Source organism: Oncorhynchus tshawytscha, linkage group LG03 (genome assembly GCF_018296145.1).
Source record: "Oncorhynchus tshawytscha isolate Ot180627B linkage group LG03, Otsh_v2.0, whole genome shotgun sequence".
Lineage (NCBI taxonomy): Eukaryota > Metazoa > Chordata > Actinopteri > Salmoniformes > Salmonidae > Oncorhynchus > Oncorhynchus tshawytscha.
The window spans coordinates 72,809,170-72,825,065 of record NC_056431.1 but is presented as its reverse complement, the minus strand read 5'-3'; the positions used below and the strand labels follow the sequence as shown (position 1 = coordinate 72,825,065).

At 45.8% G+C, this 15,896-nt stretch overlaps 2 protein-coding genes and 1 pseudogene across 2 annotated transcripts in view; all 3 read right to left on the bottom strand.

The window, feature by feature from the left end:
* LOC112243139 (E3 ubiquitin-protein ligase Midline-1) overlaps positions 1-4,122 on the bottom strand; it is a 76,447-nt gene extending 72,325 nt beyond the window's left edge. The window contains exon 1 of the mRNA XM_042319984.1: positions 3,932-4,122. The gene's annotated coding sequence lies outside the window, so the exon portion shown is untranslated. The remainder of the gene's footprint in view (positions 1-3,931) is intronic.
* Positions 4,123-8,268: 4,146 nt separating this feature from the next.
* Positions 8,269-10,127, bottom strand: LOC121846241 (annotated as a pseudogene).
* Positions 10,128-10,283: 156 nt separating this feature from the next.
* LOC121846240 (basic proline-rich protein-like) lies at positions 10,284-12,491 on the bottom strand (the record flags this gene model as incomplete). Its single annotated transcript, XM_042320103.1, has 5 exons — positions 10,284-10,530; positions 10,633-11,175; positions 11,305-11,742; positions 11,872-12,040; positions 12,131-12,491. Coding segments are annotated over 5 exons (1,758 nt in total), but the record flags the coding sequence as incomplete, so codon positions are not given.
* Between the last annotated feature and the right edge of the window lie 3,405 nt (positions 12,492-15,896).

Here is a 15,896-nt window from a genome sequence, read left to right as displayed (position 1 = left end):
ACTCACTGGACCTGTCAGACCGGTTTCCTCTTACTCTGGTAACTCACTGGACCTGTCAGACCGGTTTCCTCTTAGACCTGGTAACTCACTGGACCTGTCAGACCGGTTCCTCTTTGTGGTACCTGGTAACTCACTGGACCTGTCAGACCGGTTTCCTCTTAGTGGTACCTGGTAACTCACTGGACCTGTCAGACCTTAGTGGTTTCACTCTTAGTGGTACCTGGTAACTCACTGGACCTGTCAGACCGGTTTCCTCTGGTAGTGGTACCTGGTAACTCACTGGACCTGTCAGACCGGTTCCTCTTAGTGGTACCTGGTAACTCACTGGACCTGTCAGACCGGTTTCCTCTTAGTGGTACCTGGTAACTCACTGGACCTGTCAGACCGGTTTCCTCTTAGTGGTACCTGGTAACTCACTGGACCTGTCAGACCGGTTTCCTCTTTGTGGTACCTGGTAACTCACTGGACCTGTCAGACCTGGGACCTTTCCTCTTGTGGTTGTGGTCTTAGTGGTACCTGGTAACCTGGTAACTCACTGGACCTGTCAGACCGGTTTCCTCTTAGTGGTACCTGGTAACTCACTGGACCTGTCAGACCGGTTTCCTCTTAGTGGTACCTGGTAACTCACTGGACCTGTCAGACCGGTTTCCTCTTAGTGGTACCTGGTAACTCACTGGACCTGTCAGACCGGTTTCTCTTTGTGGTACCTGGTAACTCACTGGACCTGTCAGACCGGTTTCCTCTTAGTGGTACCTGGTAACTCACTGGACCTGTCAGACCGGTTTCCTCTTAGTGGTACCTGGTAACTCACTGGACCTGTCAGATCGGTTTCTCTTTGTGGTACCTGGTAACTCACTGGACCTGTCAGACCGGTTTCCTCTTAGTGGTACCTGGTAACTCACTGGACCTGTCAGACCAGTTTCCTCTTTGTGGTACCTGGTAACTCACTGGACCTGACAGACCGGTTCCTCTTTGTGGTACCTGGTAACTCACTGGACCTGACAGACCGGTTTCCTCTTAGTGGTACCTGGTAACTCACTGGACCTGTCAGACCGGTTCCTCTTTGTGGTACCTGGTAACTCACTGGACCTGTCAGACCTTAGTGGTACCTGGTAACTCACTGGGTCAGACCGGTCTTAGTGGTCTCTTTGTGGTACCTGGTAACTCACTGGACCTGGTCAGACCGGTTCCTCTTTGTGGTACCTGGTAACTCACTGGACCTGTCAGACCGGTTTCCTCTTTGTCTCAGATGGTATGATTCATTTTCACACCAGTCTTAACTTACTCTACCTCAGCAATTCCTGCTCCTCCTTAATCTGAACACACACTTCCTCTCTCACACACACACGCACACACACACACACACACACACACACACACACACACACACACACACACACACACACACACACACACACACACACACACACACACACACACACACACACACAGACCAGTCACAGTAATTCACTTACAGCCCATTGCTATTCTGCTGTTTATCAGAGTGGAAGAAAAATCCAAACAACGTTGGGCTCTGAGTCTCATGAATATTCATTTAAAAGAGATTGATGAAGTCTTTTTATAGTCCTTCTAAGGCAATACTGAGGATGTGTTATCCTAATCACTCTGCAATCCCTAATCAAATCACATTATCTGCCTCGCGCACAATGTGCAGGGGAGACAACAATGTTGAGTCAGCAACAATTTAGAAGCTGAGAGACGCAAGTGAAAGTCATGGAGAAAGTTATGCAAAAACTCAATCATGAACACAATTCACAGTTTCATCACACATTGTTGTCATTTGTCCTTACATATGTAGGATCTTAATTTGGACCAGTTTGCTACATCAGAAAAATAATCCTGTAGCAAAAGGAAATGTCAATTATTATGTGGATTATAATGAATGGACATTTTTGTAGGGATTGATACATTCTTTCTTAAGGGAACATTTCAAAATGGAAATTACAAACTTCAGAAGCCATTTAAAACCTCAAATACACTACAAGTTTAACATTTTCAGGAAAGATCTCTTCCAACCGGGTGATCAAATTAGGATACTACATCTGTAGACCTCTATAGCAGGGTTCCCCAACTGGTGGTGCCAGTTATATACAGTGCCTTGCGAAAGTATTCGGCCCCCTTGAACTTTGCGACCTTTTGCCACATTTCAGGCTTCAAACATAAAGATATAAAACTGTTTTTTTTTGTGAAGAATCAACAACAAGTGGTACACAATCATGAAGTGGAACGACATTTATTGGATATTTCAAACTTTTTTAACAAATCAAAAACTGAAAAATTGGACGTGCAAAATTATTCAGCCCCCTTAAGTTAATACTTTGTAGCGCCACCTTTTGCTGCGATTACAGCTGTAAGTCGCTTGGGGTATGTCTCTATCAGTTTTGCACATAGGGTCATTGTCCATTTGGAAGGCCCATTTGCGACCAAGCTTTAACTTCCTGACTGATGTCTTGAGATGTTGCTTCAATATATCCACATAATTGGACTGGTGTGAAGTAGACCAGTCCCTCCTGCAGCAAAGCAACCCCACAACATGATGCTGCCACCCCGTGCTTCACGGTTGGGATGGTGTTCTTCGGCTTGCAAGCCTCCCCTTTTTCCTCCGAACATTACGATGGTCATTATGGCCAAACAGTTCTATTTTTGTTTCATCAGACCAGAGGACATTTCTCCAAAAAGTACGATCTTTGTCCCCATGTGCAGTTGCAAACCATAGTCTGGCTTTTTTATGGCAGTTTTGTAGCAGTGGCTTCTTCCTTGCTGAGCGGCATTTCAGGTCAGGTTGATATAGGACTGGTTTTACTGTGGATACAGATACTTTTGTACCTGTTTCCTCCAGCCTCTTCACACGGTCCTTTGCTGTTGTTCTGGGATTGATTTGCACTTCTCACACCAAAGTACGTTCATCTCTAGGAGACGGAACACGTCTCCTTCCTGACCGTCATGAAGGCTGCGTGGTTCCATGGTGTTTATACTTGCACACTATTGTTTGTACAGATGAACGTGGTACCTTCAGGTGTTGAACCAGACTTCTTATAATCTACAATTTTTTTTTTAGCTCTTGGCTGATTTCTTTTGATTTTCCCATGATGTCAAGCAAAGAACACTAAGTTTGAAGGTAGGCCTTGAAATACATCCACAGGTACCTCCAATTGACTCAAATGATGTCAATTAGCCTATCAGAAGCTTCTAAAGCCATGACATCATTTTCTGGAATTTTGTTTAAAGGCTGTTTAAAGGCACAGTCAACTTAGTGTATGTAAACTTCTGACCCACTAGAATTGTGATACAGTGAATTAAGTGAAATAATCTGTCTGTAAACAATTTTGGGAAAAATTACTTGTGTCATGCACAAAGTAGATGTCCTAACCGACTTGCCAAATCTATCATTTTTGGAATGGTTGAAAAATGAGTTTTAATGACTCCAACCTAAGTGTATGTAAACTTCCAACTTCAACTGTATATATATAGACATAAATACACATACATACACATACATACATACATACATACATACATACATACATACATACATACATACATACATACATACATGCATACATACATACATACATACATACATACATATATTCACATGTATATATATTGTTGAACATTAAAGATTGTAGAAACACCAAAGCATTTCCACTCCTAATAGAGTTATATGTTATATGATCGTATTCAAATGTAAGCAAGATTTGAAATTATTATGTTTTAGTCAAATATTATTATAATTTTGGAAATATGTTCCAAAGTATTCCCATACATAACAGAGAGATACTATGCGATCGTATACAAATGTAAACAAGGTTTGCAATTATGTTTCAGCCCCCTGACCATCCGCTCAAGAAAAAGGTAGGCCCACGGCTGAATTTAGTCGATGATCCCTGCTGTACAGTGTGCATCTTACCTGGCTCCCCATGGCTGCCAATCCTGCCATGTTTGAGACTGTCTCTCCCAGCTGAATAATGTCAGAAAAGTAGAACCAGACAGAATGTCTCCGTGAGACAGCAGTCAGCCAGTAGAGGATTCCTCTGGTGAAAACAGACAGAAGACAGGATGTTGGAAGTTATTCTGTCTCACTGCTGTACCCACCTCTTCATCAGGGTGGGTACACACACACATAGTTTATTGACTCACACTCTGCTTCTCATCTGCCTTACAAGTTTACACAGGAGCACAGAGAGCTGGGCCCTCTGCCCCCAGGGTAGCTGAATTACGGTAACGCCTTTACCTTTACAGTTCTTTCCACAAACACAGTGTACAACTATTTCCCTATAAATTCACCTTCGTAATACTCTGAAAATACTCTCAAATATCCATCCCCCGACCCACCCATATGGTGGGAGAACGTCTCGGTTCGACACCTAATAGGCTGTAACTTTGGAACTTGTAAAAGCCAAATGAAAAATCGAAATAGGAGGAAAGTCACTGTGTTTGCTAGGACCAACTGTGTTAGCTGTCAGTGTTTTTGCTAGGACCAGCTGTGTTAGCTGTCAGTGTGTTTACTAGGACCAGCTGTGTTAGTTGTCAGTGTGTTTACTAGGACCAGCTGTGTTAGCTGTCAGTGTGTTTACTAGGACTAGCTGTGTTAGTTGTCAGTGTGTTTACTAGGACCAGCAGTGTTAGCTGTCAGTGTGTTTACTAGGACTAGCTGTGTTAGTATCTGTCAGTGTGTTTACTAGGACCAGCTGTGTTAGCTGTCAGTGTGTTTACTAGGACCAGCTGTGTTAGTTGTCAGTGTGTTTACTAGGACCAGCTGTGTTAGCTGTCAGTGTGTTTACTAGGACTAGCTGTGTTAGTTGTCAGTGTGTTTACTAGGACCAGCAGTGTTAGCTGTCAGTGTGTTTACTAGGACTAGCTGTGTTAGTATCTGTCAGTGTGTTTATTAGGACCAGCTGTGTTAGCTGTCAGTGTTTTTACTATGACTAGCTGTGTTAGCTGTCAGTGTGTTTTGTAGGACCAGTTGTGTTAGCTGTCAGTGTTTTTACTATGACTAGCTGTGTTAGCTGTCAGTGTGTTTTGTAGGACCAGCTGTGTTAGCTGTCAGTGTGTTTACTATGACTAGCTGTGTTAGTATCTGTCAGTGTGTTTATTAGGACCAGCTGTGTTAGCTGTCAGTGTGTTTACTAGGACTAGCTGTGTTAGCTGTCAGTGTGTTTACTAGGACTAGCTGTGTTAGCTGTCAGTGTGTTTACTAGGACCAGCTGTGTTAGCTGTCAGTGTGTTTCCTAGGACTAACTGTGTTAGCTGTCAGTGTATTTACTAGGACCAGCTGTGTTAGTAGCTGTCAGTGTATTTACTAGGACCAGCTGTGTTAGCTGTCAGTGTGTTTCCCAGGACTAGCAAATGTTAGCTGTGAGTGTGTTTCCCAGGACTAACTGTGTTAGCTGTCAGTGTATTTACTAGGACCAGCTGTGTTAGCTGTCAGTGTGTTTCCCAGGACTATCAAATGTTAGCTGTCAGTGTGTTTCCCAGGACTAACTGTGTTAGCTGTGAGTGGAAAATCAGTTCCTGATTATGAGGATAAGTGTTCTTTCATCCTAACAGTTTATTCCTCAGAGACTCTGGAAAATAAAGACATCTGGAACAGAATGGATCATCTTCCTATTCGTCATCCTACGCCGACAGGCAACAAACCCATTGTTATTAGAAAAAAGCCAAATTGGATTTCTCAGCTAATTACTTTAAACCCTGCAGGATTCATTGCGATGTTTGAAAAGGAATGATTTCATCATCACAAGGGGGAGATCATATGGGTGTGGAGCGAACAGGAATCTCCCAACCTCCCTAAAGACAAGTCATCTGTATGCTAACTGGACTTTGAAAAACCTTGAAGAAATTACCTCAGTTTCACTGACTCCAATAAATTACAATGGCTGCTTATTATCAAGTCCTATCTTCTGCTTAATTGCTGCTTGCTTTCACTTGATGTTTCTTTGAGGCATAAAACACATGATTATATGGTTGGAAACTAGATTTATCACTGTCTACTACTTTAGTCTGATCACCAATGTTTGCCGCAATCTATCTAGTCAGCAGTATAATTGAATTAAAGGTATGCCTTGAAATGTTAGCTAACATAGCCTTCACAACGTTGTCTCCAGTGAATACTGGTAATTACCTTTGGGGAATATAGATCAAGAACCAGTGGGGTGTTTCTGATGATTTACATTCTGGGATCTTTTTTAGTTTTATTCCCCCCTGTGTTGAAATTCTTTATCTTGAAATCCCCCCAAACTATCCTAAGAGGGACAAGAAAATGACATACACTCAACATTTGTGATGATTGGCCAGCCTGTCATTGCAAATAAGACTTTGTTCTCATCTGGGTGAATAAAGTTGATAATGCTTCTTCTATTGCAGTCTCACCTGAAACAACACAGATCCATGGTCTGTAATATCAGTTGCAGAAATCAACATGCACACACTTGACAATATTTCCCAACACTACATTCATATTTTGTTGATGACTCCAGTAGCATTACAAAGCAAGAATAGTATGGAGAAGAAACAAGAGCTGTGGAGCGATATTTCAGATTCTATCTATTTTACAGTCACTTCTGAGAAGGCACATAATAATTAAAAAAACATCTGTTTACAAGATCAGGTTTTTTCAAATAATTTGTTAACAAGCAGATGACTGCTCTGGACTGTCTGCATGACAACATCTGGATACATAATATCTATAGCTATGAGGAGAGGAGAGCTGCTCCTTGTTGCAGTTCAGTTGAACAATTCTCTGATTGTTTGAAAGTTGGATGGCAACACAGTTTCTGTATTAGGAACGCCCTTTTGGTGAATATGATGAAGTAGAGTGATAACACATTTTTATAAAACAACAATTGTTTAGAATCGAGTGCCAGAACAGGAACATATTGAGGTTGGCCCAAAATGTATTTCAAGTTCCAACATGTCCATAGCATCTGTATCCCAATTGTGCTAAAGTATCCTGTCATGCAGATGATCTAAGCCAATAAATAGAAACATGATCTCTCTCCTTGGGGATACCAATATTTGAAATGTTTTTCAAGGCACACACACACACATTTATTTTAATTTCTTACGACACTACAAGTATATAGTGAGAATTAAATAACACTAGTTAGCTCAACTACAAAAAGTAGACTCTTTATACTTCCTTTTTTGATCATTAACATGTCATTTAAATAACACACATTCCCTTGGTTTCACATGGAGTGGAAGCTGAACAGAGTTCTAGAAGACTGAATACCGAGCTGCCAATTGAGAATAAAACAAAGCAGATCCTTCCAGTGGTCTGTCAGTCATAGTGGGAGCAAGAATGTTTCCCATTAAACGACTCGCATTAAGAAGGAAGGCTGTAATTATATTTTCCGACTGAAACATTGCATACAGGATCAGGGACTACACTGAGCTAAAAGTAGTAATGTAGAAGATTAAACAGTCCTAGACCAATGCTAATGTAGCAAGTTGTATTTATTTGTATGGGGACACATATAACTCATCAGGGTTTGTGTCAGTTGAAAGCTATTTTCTTATCTAAATATGAATCCAGCAGTTGTCCCCTGCTATTTAAATATATTCTCTTATCTCAGTAAACCAGTTTCCTATTATAGATCAAATGTTTTCTTACGCGTTTCAAATAAAAAGGTCTTGCTCAGAATCAGAAGTTTGACAACAAAGTGCACACAATAACTTTAGCCAATCTTTTTTTTAACCTTTAAAAGCCTTGGTAATAATCTGAAGTTAAGAAGAGGAAAAAAATCCCTTTAAGAAGATGATGATTTAGTCTGGGTTTAGAGGCTTAATGCAATCAGTGTTAATCCTTTAATCTGAAAGGAAATGATCTCCAACATAAAGTTCATAACCCTAACCAATAATGTGTAGGCCATCATTGTAAATAAGAATTTGTTCTTAACTGACTTGCCTAGTTAAATAAAGGTTACATTATTTTTTATATACTTTTTGAAATAATGGGTGTTTCATTGGTAATTAGTGTTTTAGTAATTAATAATAATAGTAATATTGCAGCCGTAAAGCTTGAACATAATTTCAGGGTTGTTCAAAGTCTCCATTGGAAGTTGTCACTCATATTCAATAATATGCATTGAAACAGCTCAGCAGTTGATCGTATCTTTAATAAAACATTTGACAGGTCTACAGAGTTTGCGTGTGGAGTGCAGACATAACCTCACGCTCTTCAAGGAGTTCTAAAGGATGTTCTGTTGTTCCTGGTGTTCTGTGGAACCATGTCCACCCACTGTCTCAGCTAGAACCTCCCTCTGTCCTCCCTACAGCTGCTGCTACCAGTAGACCCAGACAGGATGGACCCCCTGTAGACAAATCAGACCCCCCTGCCGTCCCCTCCTCCCCAACCCAACTCTGCTCTCTTCCTTCCCCGTCCACATGATGTGGTGGTTTTAGAGAAAGTGTTGATGATGGAGGAGGTGGGGGTGGTGGTGGAGGTGTATGTGGTGGAGGAGGAGGTGGTGGTTGCGGTGGACGAAGTGGTGGTGGTAGAGGAATTGGTGGTGGAGGAGGAGGTGGTGGAGGAAGTAGTGGTGTTAGAGGAAGTGGTGGTGGATGTGGATGAGGTGGTGGTGGAGGAAGTGGTGTTGGAAGTTTTGGTGGGGGTGGAGTAGGAAGTGGTGGAGGAGGAGGTGAAGGAAGTGGTGGTGGTGGAGGTGGTGGGGAAGGTGGTGGTTGAGAAGGTGGTGGAGGCAATGGTGGTGGAGAAGGTGGTGGAGAAAGTGGTGACGAAGGAGATGGTGGTGGAGTAAGTGGTGGTGGAGGAAGTGGTGGTGTTAAAGGAATTTGTGGTGGAGGTGGTGGAGGTGGAGGTGGTGGATGTGGTGGTGGAAATGGTTTAGGGGGAAGTGGTGGTGGAGGAAGTGGTGAGGAAGGTAGTGGTTGAGAAGGTGGTGGAGGAGGTGGTGGTGGAGAAAGTGGTGACGGAGGAGATGGTGGTGGAGGAAGTGGTGGTGGAGGTGGAGGAGGTGGTGGTGGAGGAGGTGGTGAAGGAAGTGGTGGTGGTGGTGGAGGAAGTGGTTGTGGAGGAAGTGGTGGTGATGGTAGAGAAAGTGGTGGAGGAGGTGGTGGATGGGGTGGTTGAGGTGGCAGAGGAAGTGGTGGAAAAAGAGAAAGTGGTGGTTTTAGAGAAAGTGTTGATGATGGAGGAGGTGGGGGTGGTGGTGGAGGTGTATGTGGTGGAGGAAGAGGTGGTGGTTGCGGTGGACGAAGTGGTGGTGGTAGAGGAATTGGTGGTGGAGGAGGAGGTGGTGGAGGAAGTAGTGGTGTTAGAGGAAGTGGTGGTGGAGGAGGAGGTGGTGGAGTATGTGGTGGTGGAGGAAGTGGTGGAGGTAGAGGAAGTGGTGGTGGAGGTGGATGAGGTGGTGGAGGTGGTGGAGGAAGTGGTGTTGGAAGTGGTGGTGGGGGTGGAGTAGGAAGTGGTGGAGGAGGAGGTGGTGGGGAAGGTGGTGGTTGAGAAGGTGGTGGAGGCAATGGTGGTGGAGAAGGTGGTGGAGAAAGTGGTGTCGAAGGAGATGGTGGTGGAGTAAGTGGTGGTGGAGGAAGTGGTGGTTTTAAAGGAATTGGTGGTGGAGGTGGTGGAGGTGGAGGAGGTGGTGGAGGTGGAGGAGGTAGTGGTGGAAGAGGTGGTGGAGGGAGAAGTGGTGGTGGAGAACGTGGTGGAGGTGGAGGTGGTGGAGAACGTGGTGGAGGTGGAGGAGGTGGAGGAGGTAGTGGTGGAAGAGGTGGTGGAGGGAGAAGTGGAGATGGTGGAGAAATTGGTGGAGGTGGAGGAGTTGGTGGAGGAGGTGGTGGTGGTGGTGGAGGTGGAGGAGATGGTGGAGGGATTAGAGGTGGTGAAGGTGGAGGATGATGTGGTGGTGGAGGTGGAGGTGGAGGAGGTGGAGGAGGGGTGGAGGGAGAAGTGGTGGTGGAGGTGGTGGAGGTGGAGATGGTGGAGAAAGTGGTGGAGGTGTTAGAGGAGGTGTTGGAGGAGGTGTTGGAGTTGGAGGAGGAGGTAGTGCTGGAAGAGGTGGTGGAGGGAGAAGTGGTGGTGGTGGAGGAGGTGGTGGTGGTGTTGGAGGTGGTGGAGGGAGTGATGGTGGAGGTGGAGGAAGTGGTGGTAGAGGAAGTGGTGGGTGAGCAGGAGGTGGTGGTCGAAGAAGTGGTGGTGGTGTAGGTAGTGGAGGTGGAAGTGGAGGTAAAAGTGGAGTAGGAGGTGGTGGAGGAAGTGGTGGTGTTAGAGGGAGTGGTGGTGTTAGAGGAAGTGGTGGTGGAGGTGGAGGAGGAGGTGGTGGAGGAGGGGATGGTGGAGGAAGTAGTGGAGTTGGAGGAGGTGGTGGTGGTGGAGGAAGTGGTGGAGGTGGAGGAAGTGGTGGAGGATGTGGTGGAGGAGGGGATGGTGGAGGAAGTAGTGGTGTTGGAGGAGGTGGTGGAGTTGGAGGAGGTGGTGGTGGTGGAGGAAGTGGTGGAGGTGGAGGAAGTGGTGGTGGAGGTGGAGGAGGTGGTGGTGGTGGAGGAAGTGTGGAGGTGGAGGAAGTGGTGGAGGTGGTGGTGGGAGAGGTTGGTGTTGGTGGATGTGGTGTTGGAAATGGTGTAGGGGGAAGTGTTGGTGGAGGAAGTGGTGGAGGAAGTGGTGGTGGAGGTGGAGGAGGTGGTGGAGGATGTGGTGGTGGAGGAGGGGATGGTGGAGGAAGTAGTTGTGTTAGAGGAAGTGGTGGTGGAGGTGGATGAGGTGGTGGTGGAGGAAGTGGTGTTGGAAGGGGTGGTGGGGGTGGAGTAGGAAGTGGTGGAGGAGGAGGTGAAGGAAGTGGTGGTGGTGGAGGTGGTGGGGAAGGTGGTGGTTGAGAAGGTGGTGGAGGCAATGGTGGTGGAGAAAGTGGTGTCGAAGGAGATGGTGGTGGAGTAAGTGGTGGTGGAGGAAGTGGTGGTGTTAAAGGAATTGGTGGTGGAGGTGGTGGAGGTGGAGGTGGTGGATGTGGTGGTGGAAATGGTTTAGGGGGAAGTGGTGGTGGAGGAAGTGGTGAGGAAGGTAGTGGTTGAGAAGGTGGTGGAGGAGGTGGTGGTGGAGAAAGTGGTGACGGAGGAGATGGTGGTGGAGGAAGTGGTGGTGGAGGAGGAGGAGGTGGTGGAGGAGGTGGTGAAGGAAGTGGTGGTGGTGGAGGAAGTGGTTGTGGAGGAAGTGGTGGTGATGGTAGAGAAAGTGGTGGTGGAGGCGGTGGATGAGGTGGTTGAGGTGGCAGAGGAAGTGGTGGAAAAAGAGAAAGTGGTGGTTTTAGAGAAAGTGTTGATGATGGAGGAGGTGGGGGTGGTGGTGGAGGTGTATGTGGTGGAGGAGGAGGTGGTGGTTGTGGTGGATGAAGTGGTGGTGGTAGAGGAATTGGTGGTGGAGGAGGAGGTGGTGGAGGAAGTAGTGGTGTTAGAGGAAGTGGTGGTGGAGGTGGAGGAGGTGGTGGAGTATGTGGTGGTGGAGGAGGGGATGGTGGAGGAAGTAGTTGTGTTAGAGGAAGTGGTGGAGGTGGAGGAAGTGGTGGTGGAGGTGGATGAGGTGGTGGGGGTGGTGGTGGAGGAAGTGGTGGTGGAGGTGGAGGAGGAGGAGGTGGTGGAGGAAGTGGTGAAGGAAGTGGTGGTGGTGTAGGAAGTGGTGGTGGAGGAAGTGGTGTTGGAGGTGGTGGAGGTGGAGGAGGTGGTGGAGGAGGAGGTGAAGGAAGTGGTGGTGGAGGTGGTGGAGGAAGTGGTTGTGGAGGAAGGGGTGGTGATAGTTGAGAAAGTGGTGGTGGAGGTGGTGGATGAGGTCGTTGAGGTGGCAGAGGAAGTGGTGGAAAAAGAGAAAGTGGTGGTTTTAGAGAAAGTGTTGATGATGGAGGAGGTGGGGGTGGTGGTGGAGGTGTATGTGGTGGAGGAGGAGGTGGTGGTTGTGGTGGACGAAGTGGTGGTGGTAGAGGAATTGGTGGTGGAGGAGGATGTGGTGGAGGAAGTGGTGGTGGAGGTGGAGGAGGTGGTGGAGTATGTGGTGGTGGAGGAGGGGATGGTGGAGGAAGTAGTTGTGTTAGAGGAAGTGGTGGATGTGGAGGAAGTGGTGGAGGTAGAGGAAGTGGTGGTTGAGGTGGATGAGGTGGATGAGGTGGTGGAGGAGGTGGAGGAGGAAGTGGTGGAGGTGGAGGAAGTAGTGGTGGAGGAGATGGTGGTGGGGGAAGTGGTGGTGGTGAAGGAGGTGGAGGTGGTGGTGGTGGTGGAGGTGAAGGAGGTGGAGGAGGAAATTGTGGTGGAGGAGGTGGAGGAGGTAAAAATTGTGGTGGAGGAAGTGGTGGTGGAGGAAGAGGAGGTGTTGGAGGGAATGGTGGTGGAAGTGGTAGAGGATGTGGTGGGGGAAGTGGTGGAGAATGTGGTGGTATAGGAGGTGGTGGAGGAGGTGATGGAGGAAAGAGTGGAGTTGGTGGTGGTGGTGGTGGTGGAGGTTGAAGTGGTGGTGGTGGGGGTTGTGGAGGAAGTCATGGTTGTGGTATAAGTAGTGGAGGAGGTGGTGGAGGTGGTGGAAGAAGTGTTGGTGGAAGTGGTGGAAGGAGTTATTGTGGAGGAAGTTGTGGAGGTGGTGGTGGTGTTAGAAGTGGTAGTAGTAGTGATTGTGGAGGAAGTGGTGGTGATGGGGGTGGAGGAGGTGGTGATGTTGGAGGTGATGGTGGTAGTGGTGAATCCAGACATCCTGTTCTGTCTCTCTGGCTTGGTAGGAGAGTGTGTGACATGCTCTATTGTGGTCAGAATGGAACAGCACAACAGCCTTAACACAGCTGGCGAGGCAGATGTGGCCCACAAAGTTTAACCACATTTCTTAGTGTTGAGAAAATCCCCTGGCTTTGCATAACAAGGAGTAGACTGCATTATTATGACAACCGAAAGCTAGATGTCCTATTTGTTCCAACGAATAGTAGAGTGGTGACTGGACATGACGTTTAGCAGCACTTTGTTTTTCGAGTGACTTGCTGAGTTTGATCACTACACCGTCTATGTTGAGAGACTGAGCTAAGACACATTCTGTAAATATTTATTTTTTAACATCAAAATGGATATAACCATTTTTATGGATATTCAGCAAGATAACATACAGTGACTTCAGAAAGTATTCACACCCCTTGACTTATTCCATATTTTGTGTTACAGCCTGAATTCAAAATGGATAAAGTATTTAAAATGATCAATACCCCAAAATGACAAAGTGAAAATATGTTTTTTTTTTTTTAAATGTTAGCACATTTATTGAAAATAAAACACTGAAATATCTCATTTACATACTGTAAGTATTCACACCCCTGAGTCAACACTTTGTAGAAGCACCTTTGGCAGTGATTACAGCTTTGAGTCGTCTTGGTTATGTCTGTATCAGCTATGCACATCTGGATTTGGGGATCTATTTTCATTCTTGCTGTCAGATTTTCTCGAGCTATGTTAAGTTAGATGGGGAGTGGCAGTGAATAGGATACAAGTCTGGGCTTTGGCTGGCCCACTCAAGGATTTTTCACATTCTTGTTCTGAAGTCATTCCAGCATTGCTTTGGCTGCATGCTTGGGGTCAATGAGCTTAGACTGGGGCCCCCACTTATTCACTCTGAAGAAGGTTCCTGTATTTGGCTCCATCCATTGTTCCCTATATCCTTAACAGTCTCCTAGTCCCTGCCGCTGAATAGCATCCCCATAGCATGATGCTGCCACCACCATGCTTCACGGCAGGGAGTATACCACGTCTGTCACCGGCTTCATTAATTGTATTTGTATTTTTTTTTTAAATTTCACCTTTATTTAACCAGGTAGGCTAGTTGAGAACAAGCTCTCATTTACAACTGCGACCTGGCCAAGATAAAGCACAGCAGTGCGACACAAACAGCATCACAGAGTTACACATGGAATAAACAAACATAGTCAATAATACAATAGATAAAAAGTTTATATACAGTGTGTGCAAATGAGGTAGGATAAGGGAGGTAAGGCAATGAATAGGCCATAGTGGAAAAATAATTACAATATAGCAATTAAACACTGGAGTGATAGATGTGCAGAAGATGAATGTGCAAGGAGAGATACTGAGGTGCAAAGGAGCAAAATATATAAATAACAGTATGGGGATGAGGTAGTTGAGGCTATTTACAAATGTGTACCGGTGCAGTGATCTGTGAGCTGCTCTGACAGCTGGTGCTTAAAGTTAGTGAGGGAGATATGTCTCCAGCTTCAGTGATTTTTGCAGTTCATTCCAGTCATTGGCAGCTGAGAACTGGAAGGACGGGCAGCCAAAGGAGGAATTGGCCTTGGGGAGACCAGTGAAATATACTTACTGGAGTGCATGCTACGGGTGGGTGCTGCTATGGCGACCAGTGAGCTGAAATAAGGCGGGGCTTTACCTAGCAAAGACTTATAGATGATCTTGCAACGAATCTGAAGCGAGGACCAGCCAACGAGAGCATACAGGTCGCAGTGGTGGGTAGTATATGGGGCTTTGGTGACAAAACGGATGGCACTGTGATAGACTGCATCCAATTTGCTGAGTAGAGTGTTGAGGCTATTTTGTAAACTACATCACCGAAGTCAAGGACCGGTAGGATAGTCAGTTTCACCAGGGTATGTTTGGCAGCATGAGTGAAGGATGCTTCGTTGCGAAATAGGAAGCCAATTATAGATTTAATTTTGGATTGGAGATGCTTAATTAATGTGAGTCTGGAAGGAGAGTTTACAGTCTAACCAGACACCTAGGTATTTGTAATAGTTCACATGTTCTAAGTCAGAGCCGTCCAGAGTAGTGATGCTGGACGGGCGGGCAGGTGCGGGCAGCAAATCGGTTGAAGAGCATGCATTTAGTTTTACCTGCATTTAAATTAAGAGCAGTTGGAGGCCACGGAAGGAGAGTTGTATGTCATTGAAGCTTGTCTGGAGGTTAGTTAAAACAGTGTCCAAAGAAGGGCCAGAAATATACAGAATGGTGTCATCTGCGTAGTGGATCAGAGAATCACCAGCCGCAAGAGCGACATCATTGATGTATACCGAGAAGAGAGTCGGCCCCATAGAGACTGCCAGAGGTCCGGACAATAGGCCCTCCGATTTGACACACTGAACTCTGTATGAGAAGTAGTTGGTGAACCAGGCGAGTCAGTCATTTGAGAAACCAAAGCTGTGTAGTCTGCTGATTAGAATGTGGTGATTGACAGAGTCGAAAGCCTTGGCCAGGTCGATGAATACAGCTGCACAGTAATGTCTCTTATCGATGGCAGTCATGATATCGCTTAGAATACTACTACACCGGCTCGAATAATACTACACCGGCTCTGATGCTCGTCGCATGTGACAGGGCTTGCAAACTATCACGGATTACAAAGGGATACCAAGCTGCAAGCTGCACAGTGACGCGGGTCTACCAGATGAGCTAAATGCCTTCTATGCTCGCTACTAGGCATTCAACACTGAACCATGCATGAGAACACCAGCTGTTCCATACGACTGTGTGATCACGCTCTCCATAGCCGATGTGAGTAAGGCCTTTATTTTTGTAATTATCTTTAATTATAATTTTAACAGGGGTTTATTAAATAAACAACCAAACAAAGTGCACCACACAGACTAAGTACAATAAAATGAATATGGATACAGCAAAATATTATACAAACATCACAGAAATAACATGGGGCATTTATGGGAGGTTTTCTACATAGGACCACAATGGAGACCAAATTTTACAATATGTGTCAGACTTCTTGAGTAAATCAAAGGTAAGTTTCTCTAGGGGTAGAATAGCAGAAGCTTGAGAAAGCCACATTCTCGCAGATGGTATTTTAGCTGTAGACCATAATAACAAAATAAATGTTTTTGCTAAGTAAACAAGGGTATTGAACAGACGTTCAGAGTCAG